The 17,080-nt window shown below is 36.9% G+C and overlaps 1 protein-coding gene across 3 annotated transcripts in view; it reads left to right on the top strand.

Moving 5' to 3' along the window:
- Positions 1-17,080, top strand: part of CWF19L2 (CWF19 like cell cycle control factor 2) — a 77,024-nt gene that overhangs the window by 13,964 nt on the left and 45,980 nt on the right. For all 3 annotated transcript variants that reach the window (XR_008467022.1, XM_054205567.1, XM_054205575.1), the window contains 6 exons: positions 1,185-1,304; positions 2,794-2,887; positions 4,023-4,138; positions 5,689-6,407; positions 11,402-11,498; positions 14,495-14,584. Coding sequence is in view for 2 of the 3 variants with exons in the window: in XM_054205567.1 (XP_054061542.1) it covers positions 1,185-1,304; positions 2,794-2,887; positions 4,023-4,138; positions 5,689-6,407; positions 11,402-11,498; positions 14,495-14,584 (1,236 nt within the window). In the remaining variant the exon portion in view is untranslated. The remainder of the gene's footprint in view (positions 1-1,184; positions 1,305-2,793; positions 2,888-4,022; positions 4,139-5,688; positions 6,408-11,401; positions 11,499-14,494; positions 14,585-17,080) is intronic.

Raw genomic sequence — 17,080 nt, 5'->3', positions numbered from 1 at the left:
AAGAATTTCCTGGTCCTCCCTACTTGTTTTATTTTGGTTCACATTATGAAGAAGTCTTGGAGCATGTAAATCCGTTTCCTGTTAGATTAAACTAAATTAGAATGTATGCTCTCAAAGTGCAGCTAAGGTGCTCCATGGGACCAGTCTCTGAAAAAAAAAAAAAGGTCCCATGCACATCCACTTCTGTTGGTCCACATTACTTGCTAATGTGGGGGCATAGATACTATTGAATTACTTGAAGATAGATTATTTTTCAGTTCCTTCTCTTTTCTGGAGGAGATCTGAGAAGTAGAATGTTGTGTTTCACCTCTGAAACTCTCTGATGCGTTGCCTCATGTAATTTTTAAATAACAGAAAAAGCGTGGCATATAGCATCTGTTCAGACTGACAACTCAGACTTGAACCCTACTGAAGATATGAAGACTCTTCTGCAAGGACATGTTTCAAAATAGGTGTAATCTTGTCATTTTGGTTGCTATACTATCCACAGAAGTGTTCCAAATTCCAAATACTTGTTTTTGCAGAGTAGTTTTTTATAATGTGTATGTCACCACTTTCTTCTGAGGCTTTAGGTTTTGTGTGTATAAAGGTAGTAGGTATATCTAGGCTTTTTATAAGCTGCTTTTCTTTAGAGAGTAGTCCTCATTTTTAAAATGTCCTTGGTCTGGCTTAGGTTTTGTAAATGCCCTGTTACTGTGGGTACAGTGCACAGAATTTAGGCGTGTAACTGTTTAATTTGAGGGTGCAGTTGGTGCCTAGATATTGGAGGTATGAACTCTTCTCAGTAAGTGATTGAAGATACTGTATATGCTAAAAGAGATGTAAGCTGTCATGAAGTCGGAATTACCAAGATGAAAAAGAATTGGTTTAGATGTACAGTGTTTGTTTAAGCAAATAATAATCAGTCCACATGGTTTGCATGCTTACTAGTGTCTTAAATATGTTGTGAAGTTGTATTTCAAGTTACAGAAAGACAGAAATTTATTTGTGTGAATATTAAAAGCTTGAAAGATTGGGGTTCTTAAAATCATATTTGCTTTTCATTGAAGTGTTTCATATGTGTTCATAAAACCTATACTTTTTGTTGTAAGTAATATTTGTCAATAGTTGCACTTGTTTGATTTGTACTTAAGCCATGTTTTTGTTGGAAGCATGAACACTGATTCTTTGTGTTTATTTTAAAGAGAGAAGAATGGATGAATTTAGATTTCATGTCATTGAAAACCACGTCAGTAGCAGCTGTCAAAGGTGAAAGACACAAAGAAAAAATACTGGAACGACAGAAAGCTCAAGAAATCGAGCAGGTAGGAGGAATTAATGTATCAACTTTTTTCTGCATCTTGCTAAATTTTGTGTGACGAATAAACAAAATTAATTGATTCAAATACCTAAGTCTTTGTGTAGTTATTTGTTTTGTTTGTGATAGGAAAGGCTCATACAGCAGGCTTCTCTTGTGGAGAAAAGCCTTTAAATTATCTTCTAGGTAAGGAGAAAGCCAGTTTTGTTAGGACTAAGTTCTGTAATATTTGAAGTGCTTATGGGATGTTTTATTTAATAACAGTGACAGTCTGGCCTTCTTCCCCACGGTGTGTGTGAAAGGACTGTCATTGTTTGCTGTGATAAAAGCTTTCCTAAGTTTCTGTGGTTTCTGTGTTAAAGTGTAGGGTGCTGAGGCTTTTTTTTTTTTTTTCCCCTGAAGAAAGAATTCAAAGCAGTTGCTGTGCCCTTCGTGCCACAGCTGTGCCTAAAAAATGGGTGGATCAGGATCCGTCTGGGGAAGGGGTTGCTGTCATTAAATTAGTTCTGTTTACATACAGTTGCTGACTACTTCATTTGTTCCATCAGCTCCTTAAATGCAATGTAGTCTGATCTGAAAACACAGTTGCTGATCCCTATCTAATATTTCCTTGTCCTCACAACTCACAGTAGGCCATTTGTTGCTGTTCGGTTTTCCAGTTAGTTCTGTTGTGGCTAGGAACCAGATTGACCTGGAGCGCTGCTCTTTTGTGTTATGCGGTGCTTGGTTATTGTCTTTTGAGAAGGGATCAGTCATTTTGGTTTTTCCCCACATAAATTTTTGCTGAACATTTTTTCTGAACTGTTGAAGGACTGTTTAATGTGAAGATCTCAAATCACCAGAATGTCAGCATGTATTACATGGTTAATGTTAATTTATATGTATACTTGATCTGAGAATAATACGATTTTTATAGACTCTGCCACCGAAACACTTTCTCTCCGTGCAGGTTTATACTTTTCTGTTTTCTACACCAGAATGTCTGTCCTTTCTTTGATGCCCAAACCAAACAGATGCTTACAGCGTGCTAGGGGTGGTGATGAGTTGACGATATAGCATAGACAAATTCAAAATTTTGTCAGTACCAGAAAGCCGAATCAGCTGTTTTCTCCAGTGGACTTCCTTGTCTGCTTCCAGAGAAGTCAGTTGACAGAATCACAATAAGTGGTCTAGTTTGAGGGTGAAGAGCAGTAACTTGAGGTAAAACTAAGCTGGAGCCCCAGTAACAGCAGTGCTTCAGACACAGTGCATATTAATGCTACACTGGAAATGAAGTCAAACAGTAAAACTGCTTCTGTGTAATAAGGGTGCCAACTAAGCACATGTTTGAGAGCTTTTACGCAGGATGGAGAGTTATGTTTATTTCTACCTGTCTTTAGATAGCACAAGTTATGAGTAAGCTATTCTATTCTCACGCAAGTCTCACAAAATTTATCAAATATTCTATAAAATACAAACCATGTGCTACGCACACATTAAAATTATTTCTGTTTTAGGCCATGCTGTCTGAGAGAGAACTCAATCCCTATTGGAAAGACGGTGGTACAGGTTTGCCACCAGAAAACGATGAAGCAGCTTCAGTTAAGAAAGGTAAACAGCAACTTTTAGTAATAATCTTAAATTTCTGTCTCCAGCCTCTGATCTCTGTGTTGCTAACAAGTTACTACTGACGTTGATGTAAAGAGATTATGAATATTAACATGTAATAAAGTAAAAATTGGATGAAAATTCAGTAGTGAATATTGGGTTAATATTATAGTATGTCGTTTTGCAGAATTTCTCTTCACGGGTTTTTAATCTCGAGTGGTTTGACCTTCAATATCTTTTACAGAAATTCTCCATTTTGAACTAATTAGAGGAAAGCATGATTTAACCAAGACAAGATAAATTGTTGTCATCTCATTTGGTTCCTTTCATTCCATTACACAAATTATAGTTTTAAAATATTCAACCACAGAAGTCTGAGTCACATTAAAATGAAGTACATTAGAGATGCAGTTTGTGAAAAATATTATTTCTATAACCTTTTCACTTCTTTTCTTACCCTAGGGTTATCCTGCCTATTTCCTGCAAGAGCAGTTAGAAAAACGTTTTTCATAATGTCGTGAAACGTTTATTATGTGATAAGAAGGGTCCTTGTATTCTGTCAGCAGGGAACAGTAGGGTCCCTGGCTTATCTCTTTGGGAGACTTTCCCTGTAGACAATCTGTCCTGCAAACCATTAGCCTCATGCCCACTTTCAGGAGTCACAGAGATCAGCAAGCTGTAGGAGGTGACAGGCATCAGTGAGTATGTGTCCTGAGTGTTAAGACCTCTGCAAGCTTCTCAAATGGAAAGCAATGGGTTACTCATAAATTTACTTGTTTGTATGTAAGGACTATGCCAAAGAATGGACACAGAAAGCGGAAACAATAAGAAAGTTATTTAATTTCATAAAAACCCCCACAACTTCTCATATGCTACTCCTGTCTTGGAAACTGCTTGTCGTGTTCTGTGGTAAAATGGAGAAGCTTAACTTAAATCAGTGGTATTACTGAGGTATATCCATCAATAAGTTATGAAAACATGTAATTGTATTACTATATTCATTGTTTTTTTTTATTTTACACATCTTCAATTTTTACATTAAGTTCAGGTGAAGATTTAATGTCACATACAGAGTGGTGTTAAATAGGAATAACTACTGAGATATAAAACTATGACCTCTCGTTGTTTTCTACTTTAGTTACAGTGGTAGAAGATGCTGGATTAAGTTGGTTACGAAAATCATACCAAAGGATGAAGGAGCAGGCTGAGAGAGAGAAACGAAATTTTGAGGAAATTGTAGCTGAGAGATATGGGGTAAGGATCTTCAATTACATTTTTTTTTTTGTACTAATAGATGCTTGGAAAAGGTTACTTTCATGTGAAGGCACAAATACTTAATGTGTAGTGTAAGACGTAAGGAAAGAAGAAGCAGGAAAAAACCAGCCTCTGAAGCTTCTCTCAAGTGACGAAGAGTTTAAAGCTACCCAGCCTTCTATATATTTTTGTTAAGTATTTTCTAATATATGGGATCCTGTAGTAAATTTAAAATACTTATCTCCTACCCAGTTACAAAATACCTGAGTGCTTCAAAAATTATGATCTGTACTAGAAAATATATTTTGTTCTCCTGCATGTAGCAGATAATAATGCACGTTGAGGATAATAATAATGCCAAGACAATTTGGAGAGCTGTGTCAAATCTTACCGAGTATGAATCTTCTGGCCACTTGTGCTTAGTCCAGATATGTTGTGAAAGCTGCTTGCTTCTGAAGGGTTTAAAAGTCTTCAAAATTTATTTTTAATAAAACAAAGTCTTCAAAATTTATTTTTAATAAAACAGTCTGCCATAACAATATTAACTCTTTAAAGCCTGTCGTCCCCCCCCTACATATTATATTATTGTTTTTAAAAGCATTGGTCAAAGATGTGGGATGTTAAATCTTGGCCATAGTGTTACTTTTGAGATTTCTGTGGATTTTTTGATTAGGTTTGTTTGTTTCTGGAAGTCTTAGATACGACAGTATGACTTCATACTATTGTCTTTGAACTGAATTGTAGTCACTCCTGAGTGATGAAACCAGCAACATCAGTGCTGGCAGAAATTATTCGATGCCAGTGATTGTAAAGAATATTATTTTTAATGATCTTTCTCAAGAAACTAGAATGAAAACAGCATGAACCACTCTGGCTGCAGGATAGTGATTGAAAGATATCCCTGCCTGATTTGCTTCAGTATATAATGTTTTGAGGAAAAAAAAAAAAGTAATTGATGGCTTTTAATTCAACTGGAAAGAGAGAAGAGGAACAGTCTACATTTTGCATAATTGCCTAATGGATAGAGTATTTGTCCAGAAAGCCAGAGACAGAGGGTTCAAGATAAAGATTTTGAACCCACTCTTCTGTATTTTTAGAAGTTTAACTAGATTGTAAAATGGTTTAGTGGAAATGTGCGTTGGTTCTACATAAGCTGCGCATCTGGTGAGCATAAATGCAAAGTTCATGAGTGAGACAGAGGAAGCCTTTCTCCCTAGCTCAAGCCCCTAATCTCCCAGTTGCCAAAACATAGTTCTGAGGCTCTGGTCCCTGTTCCCAGGAGTGCTTTGGCACTTTAGAGCCATGGGATGGAAGTTAGAAATAGTCCAAGAAAAGGCATGAGAAAGCCTTCCCAAGAGAGTATCTTAGACACCAGGCTATAAGTTCCCTTTTTCATAATGGTCTTCCTTTCCATTCCGTGGCTCATGCCTTGCCCTTAGCGTGGTGAGTCATTTTCACAGAATGATGCCTTTCTTGTAATACTTGGTAGGGAGCTTCACAATACTCCCTGATCTTAAAAGCAGTATGACTTTTTTTATTTTTTCTTATAGTCAATGGAGGTATTTCAGTCACGATTAGAAGAAGCTGAAAAAGTTGCATCCAGAAAGGAAAATGATTATAGAAGTGGAAGATGGAAGAAAAATGACTATTCAGAAAGTGAGAAAGAGAAGAAAGAACGGGATGTGAAAAAGGAGACACGAGATGAACATGATAGAAACAGAAGCATGTTTGGGGGCTATACTAGGGAGAAGTACAGCAAAGGATGGGCGCAAGAAGACAAAGGTTACAAACCAGATATGTCAAGAGAAGACCAAGAATGTGGACACAGTAGCACGGATTCAGTATTGAGAGGCTACCACTCCAAAGCAGAAAAACACTCCGATGAAAAACGAACTCAGGAAAAGAGTTCATCTCTAAGCAACATGAAACACAAATTTATGAAACCCTCTGAAGATGATGTATCATCTTATAGTTCATCTAGAGACTACAATTCACGACAGTCCTCTTCCAAACTGTCAGATCATAGCTCTCTGAGCAGCCGTTTCCAAAAACCTAGTGAGGATACTGCACTGTGGACCAAAACACACACGAAAGATAACAATGAGAAATCAACATCTGATCAAAAATTATCAGGTACAAGGGAACAAATTGATGACAATAGTTGGGAAAGAACTCCAAATGATGAAAAGGAGAGGTCACAACAGGAGTACCCAAGTGATATCCCTGAGAAGAAACAAATGTTATTTGACAATAAAACATCGTGTTCTAGGTATTGTACAAACATATTTACTTGTCTTTTATTTGCTGTATTTTTCATGGCAAAGTATACCAGAAACTGTGTCTTCTTTGTGACAGTATTAGATCTGATCATATCAGATCTCTTTAGTTAGGAGGAGGCTAGCCTCCCAGCTCAGGGCAGCTACAACAGACCACTGTAGAAGTAATGAACACCCCTACTTGTCCTGTCTCCTCACCATGTTTGAGAATTGTTAATGATAGATTATTTTCTCCTTCTTTCTAATGTTAGTTCACACTGCAGTAAAATTGGCCTCGTAGGCAAAAAACCTGCAAACAATATCTTAACTGTTACTGAATTTCAGGACAAGCTTGAAATGTTAGAAAATGCTGACTAAAAACTGAAATAATTAATGCAGCAGGGGTAGGTTTGCCACCTGTGTGATGAACTCATATGCTGAAGTAGTAGCATATGAAAAATAGTAGAAGGTATTGATTAGAAAAGTGCATTTTTTTTGTGGAAAAGAGGGAAGATCAGAGGAGCAGGAAGGGAAATGCAAACTAGTATGTGGTAGGAATTTCAGTTTGCCTGACTTGCTTTAGTGAAAGACAACAGAGAGTAGTAAGGAGAGGTGGTCAGAAAAGTAAGTTGTAGTCAACTGAGCTTTTGCTCTACTCGAGGCTACCTGTTGTCCAATATTACCAGTTTGCTGGTTCTTCCAGTGGTATGAGTAGTGTGGTTATTACTGTGAATGTTGTCCTTTAGATCTTCCTCATAATAATAAGTAGGCAGATGCAGAAGTATTTTAGAGTCAGGATGGTGTTAATTACTTGGGAAAGCTGGACAAGTAAATATTCTTGGTTGGAGTATGTAAGAAGGATGATATTGATTTGGTTGGAAACAGCATTTGATGAAATATCAAGTGTAATTCCTTTTTTTTATATGCCTGTCAGTTATTTGCAGAAAAACTTTTTATAGTGGGATTATGAATTTGCTTTTAATTGTTGGATTCTAATAACAAGACAATACCTTAAAAGTATTTCTTTTATTTATAACTGCCCCTGTGTGTAGTACTTGCAGATACCTCACTGTGGATTTGCAAAGAAAAATAGTACATTAAATGAGTACTGCATGACTAACCAGAAACAGGCAGCTTAGTCTACACAATTCTTTATATTGTATAGGTTGCGTATTTTTTCCAGATTTTACTTGCTATATTTTCTACTCTGATAGGAGCCAATGAAATTTACGTTTTCTTTGATAGCAGGAAGATAAATTGTTTGTATGATGTTCACTTAATCTTATTTATTTATTTATCTTTTTAAAAAAAGCCTGAGTTTGAATATACATCATGGCAGGAATTGTTTCTGATTCTGGCACAAATAGTTTGTAGGCACTATGTGAAGTCCCACTCATGTGTTTGTCATGTCTTGTTTTATTGTTTATTTTACTATTTGCCTATGTGTTAGTTTGCTGGAAAATGAGAACTATATCTTTATAGTTATTTTAGATACTCTGAAAAAAAGATCTTGTAGCATTAAACCTGTGATGTACTAGACCTTATTAGACATTTGAATTTAGTGATCCTCTTTGTTTTTCTTGATATTGTCCAAATAGTTATTGTCCTGAAGTGCCTGGGGTTTACCGCTTCAATGCACTTTGTAAAGTTCTGGTTAGAGTGAATCATGGTGTGTCTAAGCTGGAGCCTATGAGACTTCCTCAGCTCCTGAGTCCTGCTTTGTTCAAGACTTTGTTCAGGTACAAGGTCTGCACAATCCACAGTTGTTTTCTGCAGGCCTTGGGTAGTGCATTGGTTTCCATAAGAAAGAGTAGGTATTCATGTAAGGAGGGATGCTGTGCTGAGCTGGGACAGTGCATCTGCACTGCAGTTCAGGCACAGACTCCATGGAAATGAAAATATACACTCAAACTATATGTGTGGAAAAAACCCCACCCTGTTAAGAAGCTTCTTTTTAGTGCATGTAAAAAGGCATGATCATGCGTGGTTATAGTCTTGTCTTTCATCTTAAATATCATGCACTTTTTTAAAAGAACACCAAATACTTCACTGATTAACAGCAAATAATCTGTGTAAATGACACATAATCTTTTAGTAAGTCTGCCTTCATTGTCAGTTGTTTCCTCCATGACTTCCAGAAGGAGAAAGCAAGATCTAACAGCTGTGTCGTACAGCTGATGGCAAATAGGACTTCTGACGTACAGTAAACTTTATTGAACTGTAGTGAACTGCTGACTATAAGAGAGTATTGGTGATTGTCCAAAATGCAGAGTCTGAGTGAGAGGGACCATGAGAAGACCCCGCACTTTTTTCTAATTTTATTTATTTATTTATTTATTTATCTTTTCTTTTTGAGGGGTGGGGTGGCGTGGAGCTGGGTGTTGCTTTGCATGTTTGCAGCCACTTTGGAAAGACTGCACCCTCAGCTTTTATTGCTGAGCATGGCGCTACGTGGCATGCAATAGTCCTTGGGCCAGTTTGGGTTGGCTGCCCTGGCCGTGTCCCCTCCCAGGCTCTTGCCCACCTCAGCTTATTTGCTGGGGGTGCAGAGTGGGAAACCGAGAGCACCTTGAGGCAGTGTAAGGGCCGGTTCAGCAGCAGCCAGAGCACTGGTGTGTTATCAGCACTGTTGTAGTCACCAGTTAAGGCCAAAGCACAGCACCATGTGGGCTGCGAGGAAGCGCATGGACTCCATCCCAGCCAGACCTAGCACAGCATGTAATTATTGAGTAGAAGTTAGAGATACCATTGCCTCATTATTGTTGTCTTAAAAGAAGCAACTGCTCCTTTACAGTCTTAGTTTTTAGTTTCCTGTTAAATAATAGAATGATGGAGATTCACTTTTATTTTATTTTCTTTATTGCAAGTACAAAACCTGTACCTTTTTGCTGTTGGTTACCTCGTGTAGTGGATGCGATGCTAACTGTAACTGAACAGAGCTGCAAATTTTGGGAAACTAGATTGTGTGCGGAAGTGTTTCACTTATTGAAGTTCAAAGAATCCAATTATTATGATAGAAAAGATAATTCTTCTCTTTTCCTCACAGAAGAGAACTAATCTTAGAAGCTATTTAGCTGGTACTTTCTTTTGCATGCGTTTTCTGTTTTAGTACTGTTAAACCTGATTGTGCATCTTCTGTTGATAATTTAATTCTATTTCTTAGCCAATACAATTACTAAGATGATTTATTAATAAAGTGGAGATTACTTAGGCCTGGAAAACCATATAGCCTCTGCTTATTGACTTATTTCCAAGTTCTTTTAAGCTGACTGTTGACTCCTAAGCATCTGTGTGAGATAGGGTATCACCTGTCTTCCTGTTTCCTTCGGCGGGAATTGTCTTTTTCTGCAGAATTTTGTAGAAAATTCTGGCTTTTGGAACATTTCAGTTTTGGATATGTGGGGAAGTTACCTGTTGGGAACAATTTTCATGCTGCTACTTTCTTCTTCCTGAAGTTTAAAGTCTTGTAATACATGCACTCTTTCATTGATGTTCAATCAATCACAAAAAGTAAATCTTCATTGACGTTAAGGATTGGATTAATAGGTGTTGCTGGTTCAGTTCCTCATCTCTCACGCTGACAATGTACCTTTTAAATTTTATCCCTTCTAAAACACTGAGAGAGTTTTCAGCCTATAAATCAAAGTATTTTGGACAGTTATGACACAGGTTAATTAAAAGTGCTGATTGGATGTCCAAGTGATCTCCCCAGAGGAAAAGGCCATCCAACTAGCGTTTGCTGAAAATCACACTTAATAATGTGACTGCTTTAGATTTTAATTTGAGACAAGATAAAAAGCAAAACAAAACAATGTCTCTAAGTCTCAAAAAGCTCAGACAATGATTAAAGTGCTAACACCGCTTAAAAAAATCATGTATGAAGTAATAAACAACTCTTGCTCCCTTTACTGAAATAGTCTGCCTTGTTTTGAAAAATATAGGTTAAGGAAAAGTGGGAACTTCATCTTCGAAGGTTCTATTTCTGATGAAGTTAATGTAAATGTTTCTGCTGAGTTTTTGGGTTTTGGATTGGGCATCTTCAAAACAGACAAAAGTAGCTTTGGTAATTTCCTCCGGGCTGGGGAGCTCTGGCAGTTAAAGATGACACCATCTTCAAAGTTCTCCCGCGCTTCAAATCCTACAGGGTTTAACGACATTGAGTAGTGAGTGAATTCTCCCTCTCTCTCTTTTAATAGCAGTAAAATAACCGTACTCTTATGTCTCTTTTGTGTTAGATATTTTACTTTTAGTGTTAGTTGGTTTTAGTCTTCTCTAGGGTTAGAAAAAAGAGCCAAACGTGTTTGATGCCTCTTTGCAACAATACTTAGAGACCTTATTTATTATCACAAGAACTCATACACCCACCTTTTAATATTAAAATTAAGATACAATATTATTTACTACTAGCTATAGCTTCTCCTGGGAGACTTCCTGTTTTAAAGATGGTCCCAGTTAATTTTCCGTGGAAACTCTACCATATCAGCCATAATGCCTTTAGATGCAAAGGTCGTACTGTGAGCAGATAAGTGTGGGCACATAAGTAGTTTTCTGAAATGGAAGGCCACTGGGTGTACAGGAGAACTGCTGGGAAACAGGGGATTTTGCTGGAGCTGAGAAGTAAAAGCATGACCAAAGCCAGAAAGGACAGTTACAGAGTGGGTTTAAATTACTCTTCTGATCTTCCTTTCTTTGCTTTTTCTCTCCTTACACCTGCTACTGGCTCTTGACTGTTTTTTTTGTGCTGAGAAGGTGTTCATAGATAGTGCTTTTCATTTTAATTGATCCCAAAAGTAAAAGGAAACAAACCTTATAAAAATTTTATTCAAGCTTTTTGGTTTCAGAATCCTTGGCAACTTCTGACTGCAAATATATTTTTTATAGTATGTTCTTATCAATTATTTTGAAAATAGGAGCATATTTACCAGTACAGTAGGCATATAATACTTAATTACACATTGTGAATACTACATTGTTTTTCTATGGGTTTAGCACTGCTTATGTTTTACAGACATACCGCAAAGGATGAGCCGCCTCGGGTCCTTAGTGAAGAGGAGATGAACAGACTGGGAGCGAGGATTGTGAAGGCAGAACTCATGGGAGACATGGTAACGTCTTTGAAAAACTGTCATGCAATTTTTCTTTAAAGCTCACAGTGATTTCATTATCTTTTTTTTTTAAAAAAGCGTTTGATTCAAGCAAATAAAGTCCTGCAAAATTTGATTAGGTAGGTTTTAAAGATACTGCTTTTACTGTAACTTCTGCTTTAAATGCAATAGTTCATAGAGTAGAATAGAGGATTCAGGTCCCCAGGTTTTGTAGGCTAGGCAGCATATCCCAAACCAGTTGTTCTTTGCCTTTTTCATAGGTTTTTCTGTGGTTTTATTAAGCAGGGAAGAGGTGAAAACTACAAAGCTGTCACTCTGTTACAAGGTAGTGTCTGGGGCTTTTGTGTTTTCATCAACTTTGTCGCAAGTAGATGCTTTGTGGCCCATAGCTCTGCTGTATAACCATAACTCAATAGATTATGATATGACAATATAAAACTGAAAGGAACCACACAGGCCATTGCATGCAGCTCTGCAGTGGGAACAGCTGTGGAATGCTCTGTGGTCAGCTCAGCAAAATTCCTGCCCTGCGTGAGACTGGGTCCACAGAGCTGAGATAAACAGCTGCACCTTTAATGGTGTTTTAGGAGGCTTGTTTCAGACAGAAACCCGAAGGATCAAGAAGTTCACTCCTTTGGAACACTCTAAACTCTGGAAGTACATTTTATTATTTTTCTTAAATTGCATTAAATATGGCTATAGTGAGTTAATTGCATTCAGTAATACTGCCTGGAAGCTTCAATTATACCAAGGTCATAGTCTGTTAGTTTTTAAGCTGTGTTTTACAAGGGCGTGCTCTGAACATCTCTCGTAAGGAAGTATTGCTGATTTATTTTGAGGGATGTAATAAAATAACATTTTTTAGAAATGAATCCTATCACTATGGGCCTTTGTATATATATATTTAAGGTTAACGTTTAATGTACCTGTTTACCTTCCCTCTTTTGACAGAATATTTGCACCAAAATCTGCATCACTAAGAAGCAATAAATAAGGCATGTTATGACTTCAAAGTGCCAAATTAATCCTTCCTGAGAGCCATTGTTTCTTTGATTTGTGGGAAGTTTGAGGATGTTTGGCATATGATTTTAGTGCTGGATTAGAACATGGTGTTGATCTTTGTCGAAGCCGCTATCACAGAACTTAAATTTTGATAGGAGAAAGTGTCCATTTTATAAATATTTTATTTTGAAATGATTTTATATTATGGATTCTTTTTCCAGAGACTTCAGACACACACGTGTGTACGTAGCTTTACAAAATTTGAACAAATACACCTTTTCTAGAAATCGTGTCCATTTGAAATCTTACCAACTTCAAAAGTGAACTGAAAGTAACTTCAAGCAGTGTATTTTCTACTGAGATACAATGAGTGTTCATGATTTAAATAGATGCCTCCATGTTTTAATCTCTAGTTTTCCTACTTAATATGCAAAAAATACACTGGTGAGGAAAAAATATGTTTATGAGTGTAATTATATGATAAACCTGTGAGGGACTGGTGTTAGTTAGTTAAGATATTATTTTAAGACATTTTCCTACAGGGGGAAATGATTGAAGCTATCTATACACTAGTTGCTATAAAGTACTGGGGAGGGGAAGGTTTTCCAAAGACCTTAATGGGGAAGAGCAAAAATTTTAAAAGTGTTTGGTTTTTTTTTTTTTGTTTTTTTTTTTTTTTTTTCCTACTGCTCAGCTTCAATAGCATTGTCCAAATAAAAGTTTGGGCACAAGTGTGAGGCTTTTCTTTTCAGACTGACAGTAAACGAATAAGAGTAATTCCGATAAAAATATACAGTTCTTGTGGAGAGAGTGATTCTTTTGTTATTCTGCTGTTTTGTTTTGACCAAGAATCACAAAGCAGAAGCCAACATTACAACATTACTGTTAATTTTATATATACATTTTGCTACATAGGCACTCTGAGTTAGCCTAGTTAAAAAAACAAAACCGAACCACAGTATAAATAATAAAATAAATGATCTTTGCCTTGTTGCTCTTTAAATATTTTTTCACGGGCCTTCTCTGATCAGATTGAAAATGCAGCTTGTTTAAACAAGTTCATCCCTGCACACCAGAACAAATAAGTATGTAACAGCATGTCCTGGTGGCCAGAGCTCAAGGTTGACCATGTGGGACAAATGAATTCTGAACGTATTTTTGTTACTGACTTGCTGCTTGGCGTTGATCCCATGACTTAATTTTGGGGCAACAAGTATAGGCTTGATTGCTGGAGTCAATGAAACTGGCAAAGTGGTCAGAGTATAAATGGTTGTGTTTCTTATAGTTTGGTAGGTGGTCACCTAGCAATTCTTAGTAAACCAAGATATTCTAAAATACTTGTATTTATTTAATAAAGAGGTGGATGAGAGAGCAGGTGCATCAAAAGGAATTTACACAAGACTGTAGACAGTTTTCATTTTTCACTTCTGGATCATTTTAGTACCTAAGGTAAGGTCTTAACAGGCAAAGTTGGGACATGTGGTAGAGAGAGATGTGAAACTGCATAGCAAAAATTTCTGAGAGGTATTTCCCTTGACCCATTGTGTGTGTGCGTATATATATGTGTGTGTATGTGTATATATGTATAAAAATAAGTAAAAGAATATGTACCATAACCTGGAAAGGTTATACACTTCATGTGTTCAGGCTTCTTTATTTAGTTTCTTATACATAAAGTAGTGTCTGTGCTTAGCTACACAGAGCATTTATTAGTATAATTGAATAATGTTTAAGCATAATTTTTCTGGTGTTTTTATGACAGTAAATGTTTCTATACTTTAGATACCTCTGTTCTGAATATTTTTTTTTTAATTTAATCTCCATTAAAGAATTGTGTGAAACATATTGACATGTTTTCTTTAGTCTTTTGTGTCATTAGAGTTTAAAAAAAATATCAAAACATGAAGACATGGGATGCGTATTTAATTCTGATATAAAGGTCTATAAAAGTTTAAAATGGTTAAATTAATGGACTACTACCATTTTATTTGAAGGAGTTAGCTTCAAAACTTCAAGCAGAACTTGAGAACGCACGCAAATTGAGGGAGACTCAAGGGCAGATTCCAGCGAAGTCTGGCAGAGAGGTAAGGGGAAAATACTCTTATTTCCTTTGTGCTGACACAATGGTATAATACAGGTAGCAGCTGAATTCTAGACAACATGAAATGTACTTGGGAAAATTACAAGGTGTGAGTTTTGAACAGTAACTCATCTAATTAAATTGTACTTTTTGGTTGTAAATTGTACTTTCTCCATTGTACTTTAGCATCTTCCATAGGATTTTTTAACTGGTAATATTTTCTCAGCAATTATATATATCTTCCATTAAAAATAAAACTGATATGTGTCATGTTGTTGACTGTTTGCCCAGGAGGCCTAGACCTTGTGTTCTGGAACCTGGGTTGTCTTGCCCTTCAAACTCTGCAGTGACTAACGTAGGCACCAAAGCAGGTGACCTGCATCTTGTTTAGCTTGCCAGGATTTGGTGCAGGCTGTTAAGTAGCTCTGATTTCTCTGAAGAAGCCGACACTTCAAATGTTATTCTTTTTAAAGGGTGACATTCAAGAAATGTATAGTAATCTTTTTCCTAACAAACTTTGATATAGCTGCAAGGAAAAAGGGTCAATATCTTTATTTGTGAGCTCTGTCCTCATGATGGAAGGGAAACTTTTAGGCAAAACCTATGTTCTTGTCCAATTTGACTCCAATTCCACAGTGAAAATTCACCTGTAAGTCAGCTGAGTTTGAAAAGCCACTAATATTTTTTTCGAAAAGGCTTCATCTCAAACCTCATACATTGACTAGTATTTCTCCAGTCTTTAGAAGACAGACTGAACTGGAAGTTAATGTGTGGCCTCTTGCTGACTACATAGTGACAATCATATTAAAGTATAATTTCACAAGATTTCACAAGAATTTAAGGTTACAAAAGCTCTGTGTAGGTAGACTCTGCTTCATTGCAGTGCAATTCTTAGGCATGTTTTTTTTTGTGTATAAAAAAAAGCCTGAATAAAGCAGATTGGAGTTGTGTAATTACACAGGAAAAAATCCATTCAGATTTTAAAATTTGAAAGCAGAGGACATGTTATGAGTGATCCTCAAAAATGTTGATAAAGACCTGTTGCTTAGAAATTGAGTTAGGAATAATAATTTTGGTCAGCTTCAGTCTTAAACATAGTCTGATTTTTATCTTAATTTTTAATTAAAGGATTTTTAAAACTAACAGCATATTGTTGTTGTAAAAGTGCCAAATTTCAATTTTCAGAAAGGAAAAATAATTTCAAAAACCTAAGTGAAAACATTTAGCACGAGGCTTCTCTTTCTAGCTCTCTTCATCCTGAGGGCCATCGATCTCACAGCTTGTGCTTTTACCAAGTGATAGGCTGTTCTGCAACAGGGAGATTCCTCTCTATGTGTAGAAAGACCAAGCTCAGCAATGAAAGAGTTTAGGGAATCAGAAGGATAAACGGACAAAGAAATAGTCTGCATCCTTCTGGCCTGACATGGGTCCTTATCTGTCTTTGGACTGGCATTTGAAAAATGGATGAGTAGTCTAGGAGGAGCCTTACTGAAAAAGAAAAGTGTATTACAGACTTGGCTATATTGGAAATACCATCTTGCAGTCCTAAAGCTTCAAAGGGATTGACTTAGTCATTTCTATTCATGAATATTCTCTAAGATAGTTATGATTTTTCTTTTATCTTTTGTGTCCCTGTCCATATTCAGTTTTGCCTTCTTGTGTGTGTATTTACTTCAGCTGGGTCTAGGGACTTACAGGGCATGTCCAGTCCTTGTCCTGCATTCCCTTTAATCATGGTGGAAAAAGCTGTGAATACCCCTAATTTGCCCCTTCTTTTTTCTTCCTCTCCTGTGGGAGCTTGACTAAGCCCCCCATTGACCACTTTATTCTTGTGATTGATATAAGCTTCTTTGGAAGACTGAAGGGATTTAAAACCAGGGCTCTTCCCCCTCTGAAGTGTCTTGGATGCAAAATGTCTGCCCTTGTGAGTTCCATGTTGTCTTTCTCTGAAGCTCACGATCAGCTTCTTACATAATTCCAGACGTAGGAGCTTGGTTTTTACATCTGTTCATCTCAGGATGCTTATTTTTATGTTAGAGCCCATCTGTCTTGCAGAAACGATCTTTAGTTTGTGGGAACCAGGACTGTTGACAGTCCTGCTGTTTTGGACTTTCCATGGTTTGCCAATGCAAATAGTCCCTTCCAGATAAAACAGGCATGATGTCTGTAATTCTGCAAATGGTTAGTTATTGAACTGCATCATGCTGGAACAGTATCAACCTCTTTATAACTTGCTGTAAAGTTGCTCAACTTCTTGGGCATGCAGTAAATTGGCGGACTCCCCAAACCATGGTGAAAACCTTGAAGCTTACTTTAAGTCACTCCGGTTTTAATTCCAGAGTGTGAAGGTCTCTGTGTACATTGTAGAGATTTGCTGCCTTCTCTTTATGAATATGCCGTGCCTGTTTCGTGGCTACTTCTAGTCTGTATTACGTGGCTTTTGAGTTTGAGCAGTCCAGCAAAGCTGATGGTCGCTCCGTCCTCTGTCCTCAGTCCTGTC

Source organism: Rissa tridactyla, chromosome 1 (genome assembly GCF_028500815.1).
Source record: "Rissa tridactyla isolate bRisTri1 chromosome 1, bRisTri1.patW.cur.20221130, whole genome shotgun sequence".
Classification (NCBI taxonomy): Eukaryota; Metazoa; Chordata; class Aves; order Charadriiformes; family Laridae; genus Rissa; species Rissa tridactyla.
The sequence above is the reverse complement of the archived record's forward strand: the minus strand, read 5'-3'. Positions and strand labels throughout refer to the sequence as shown.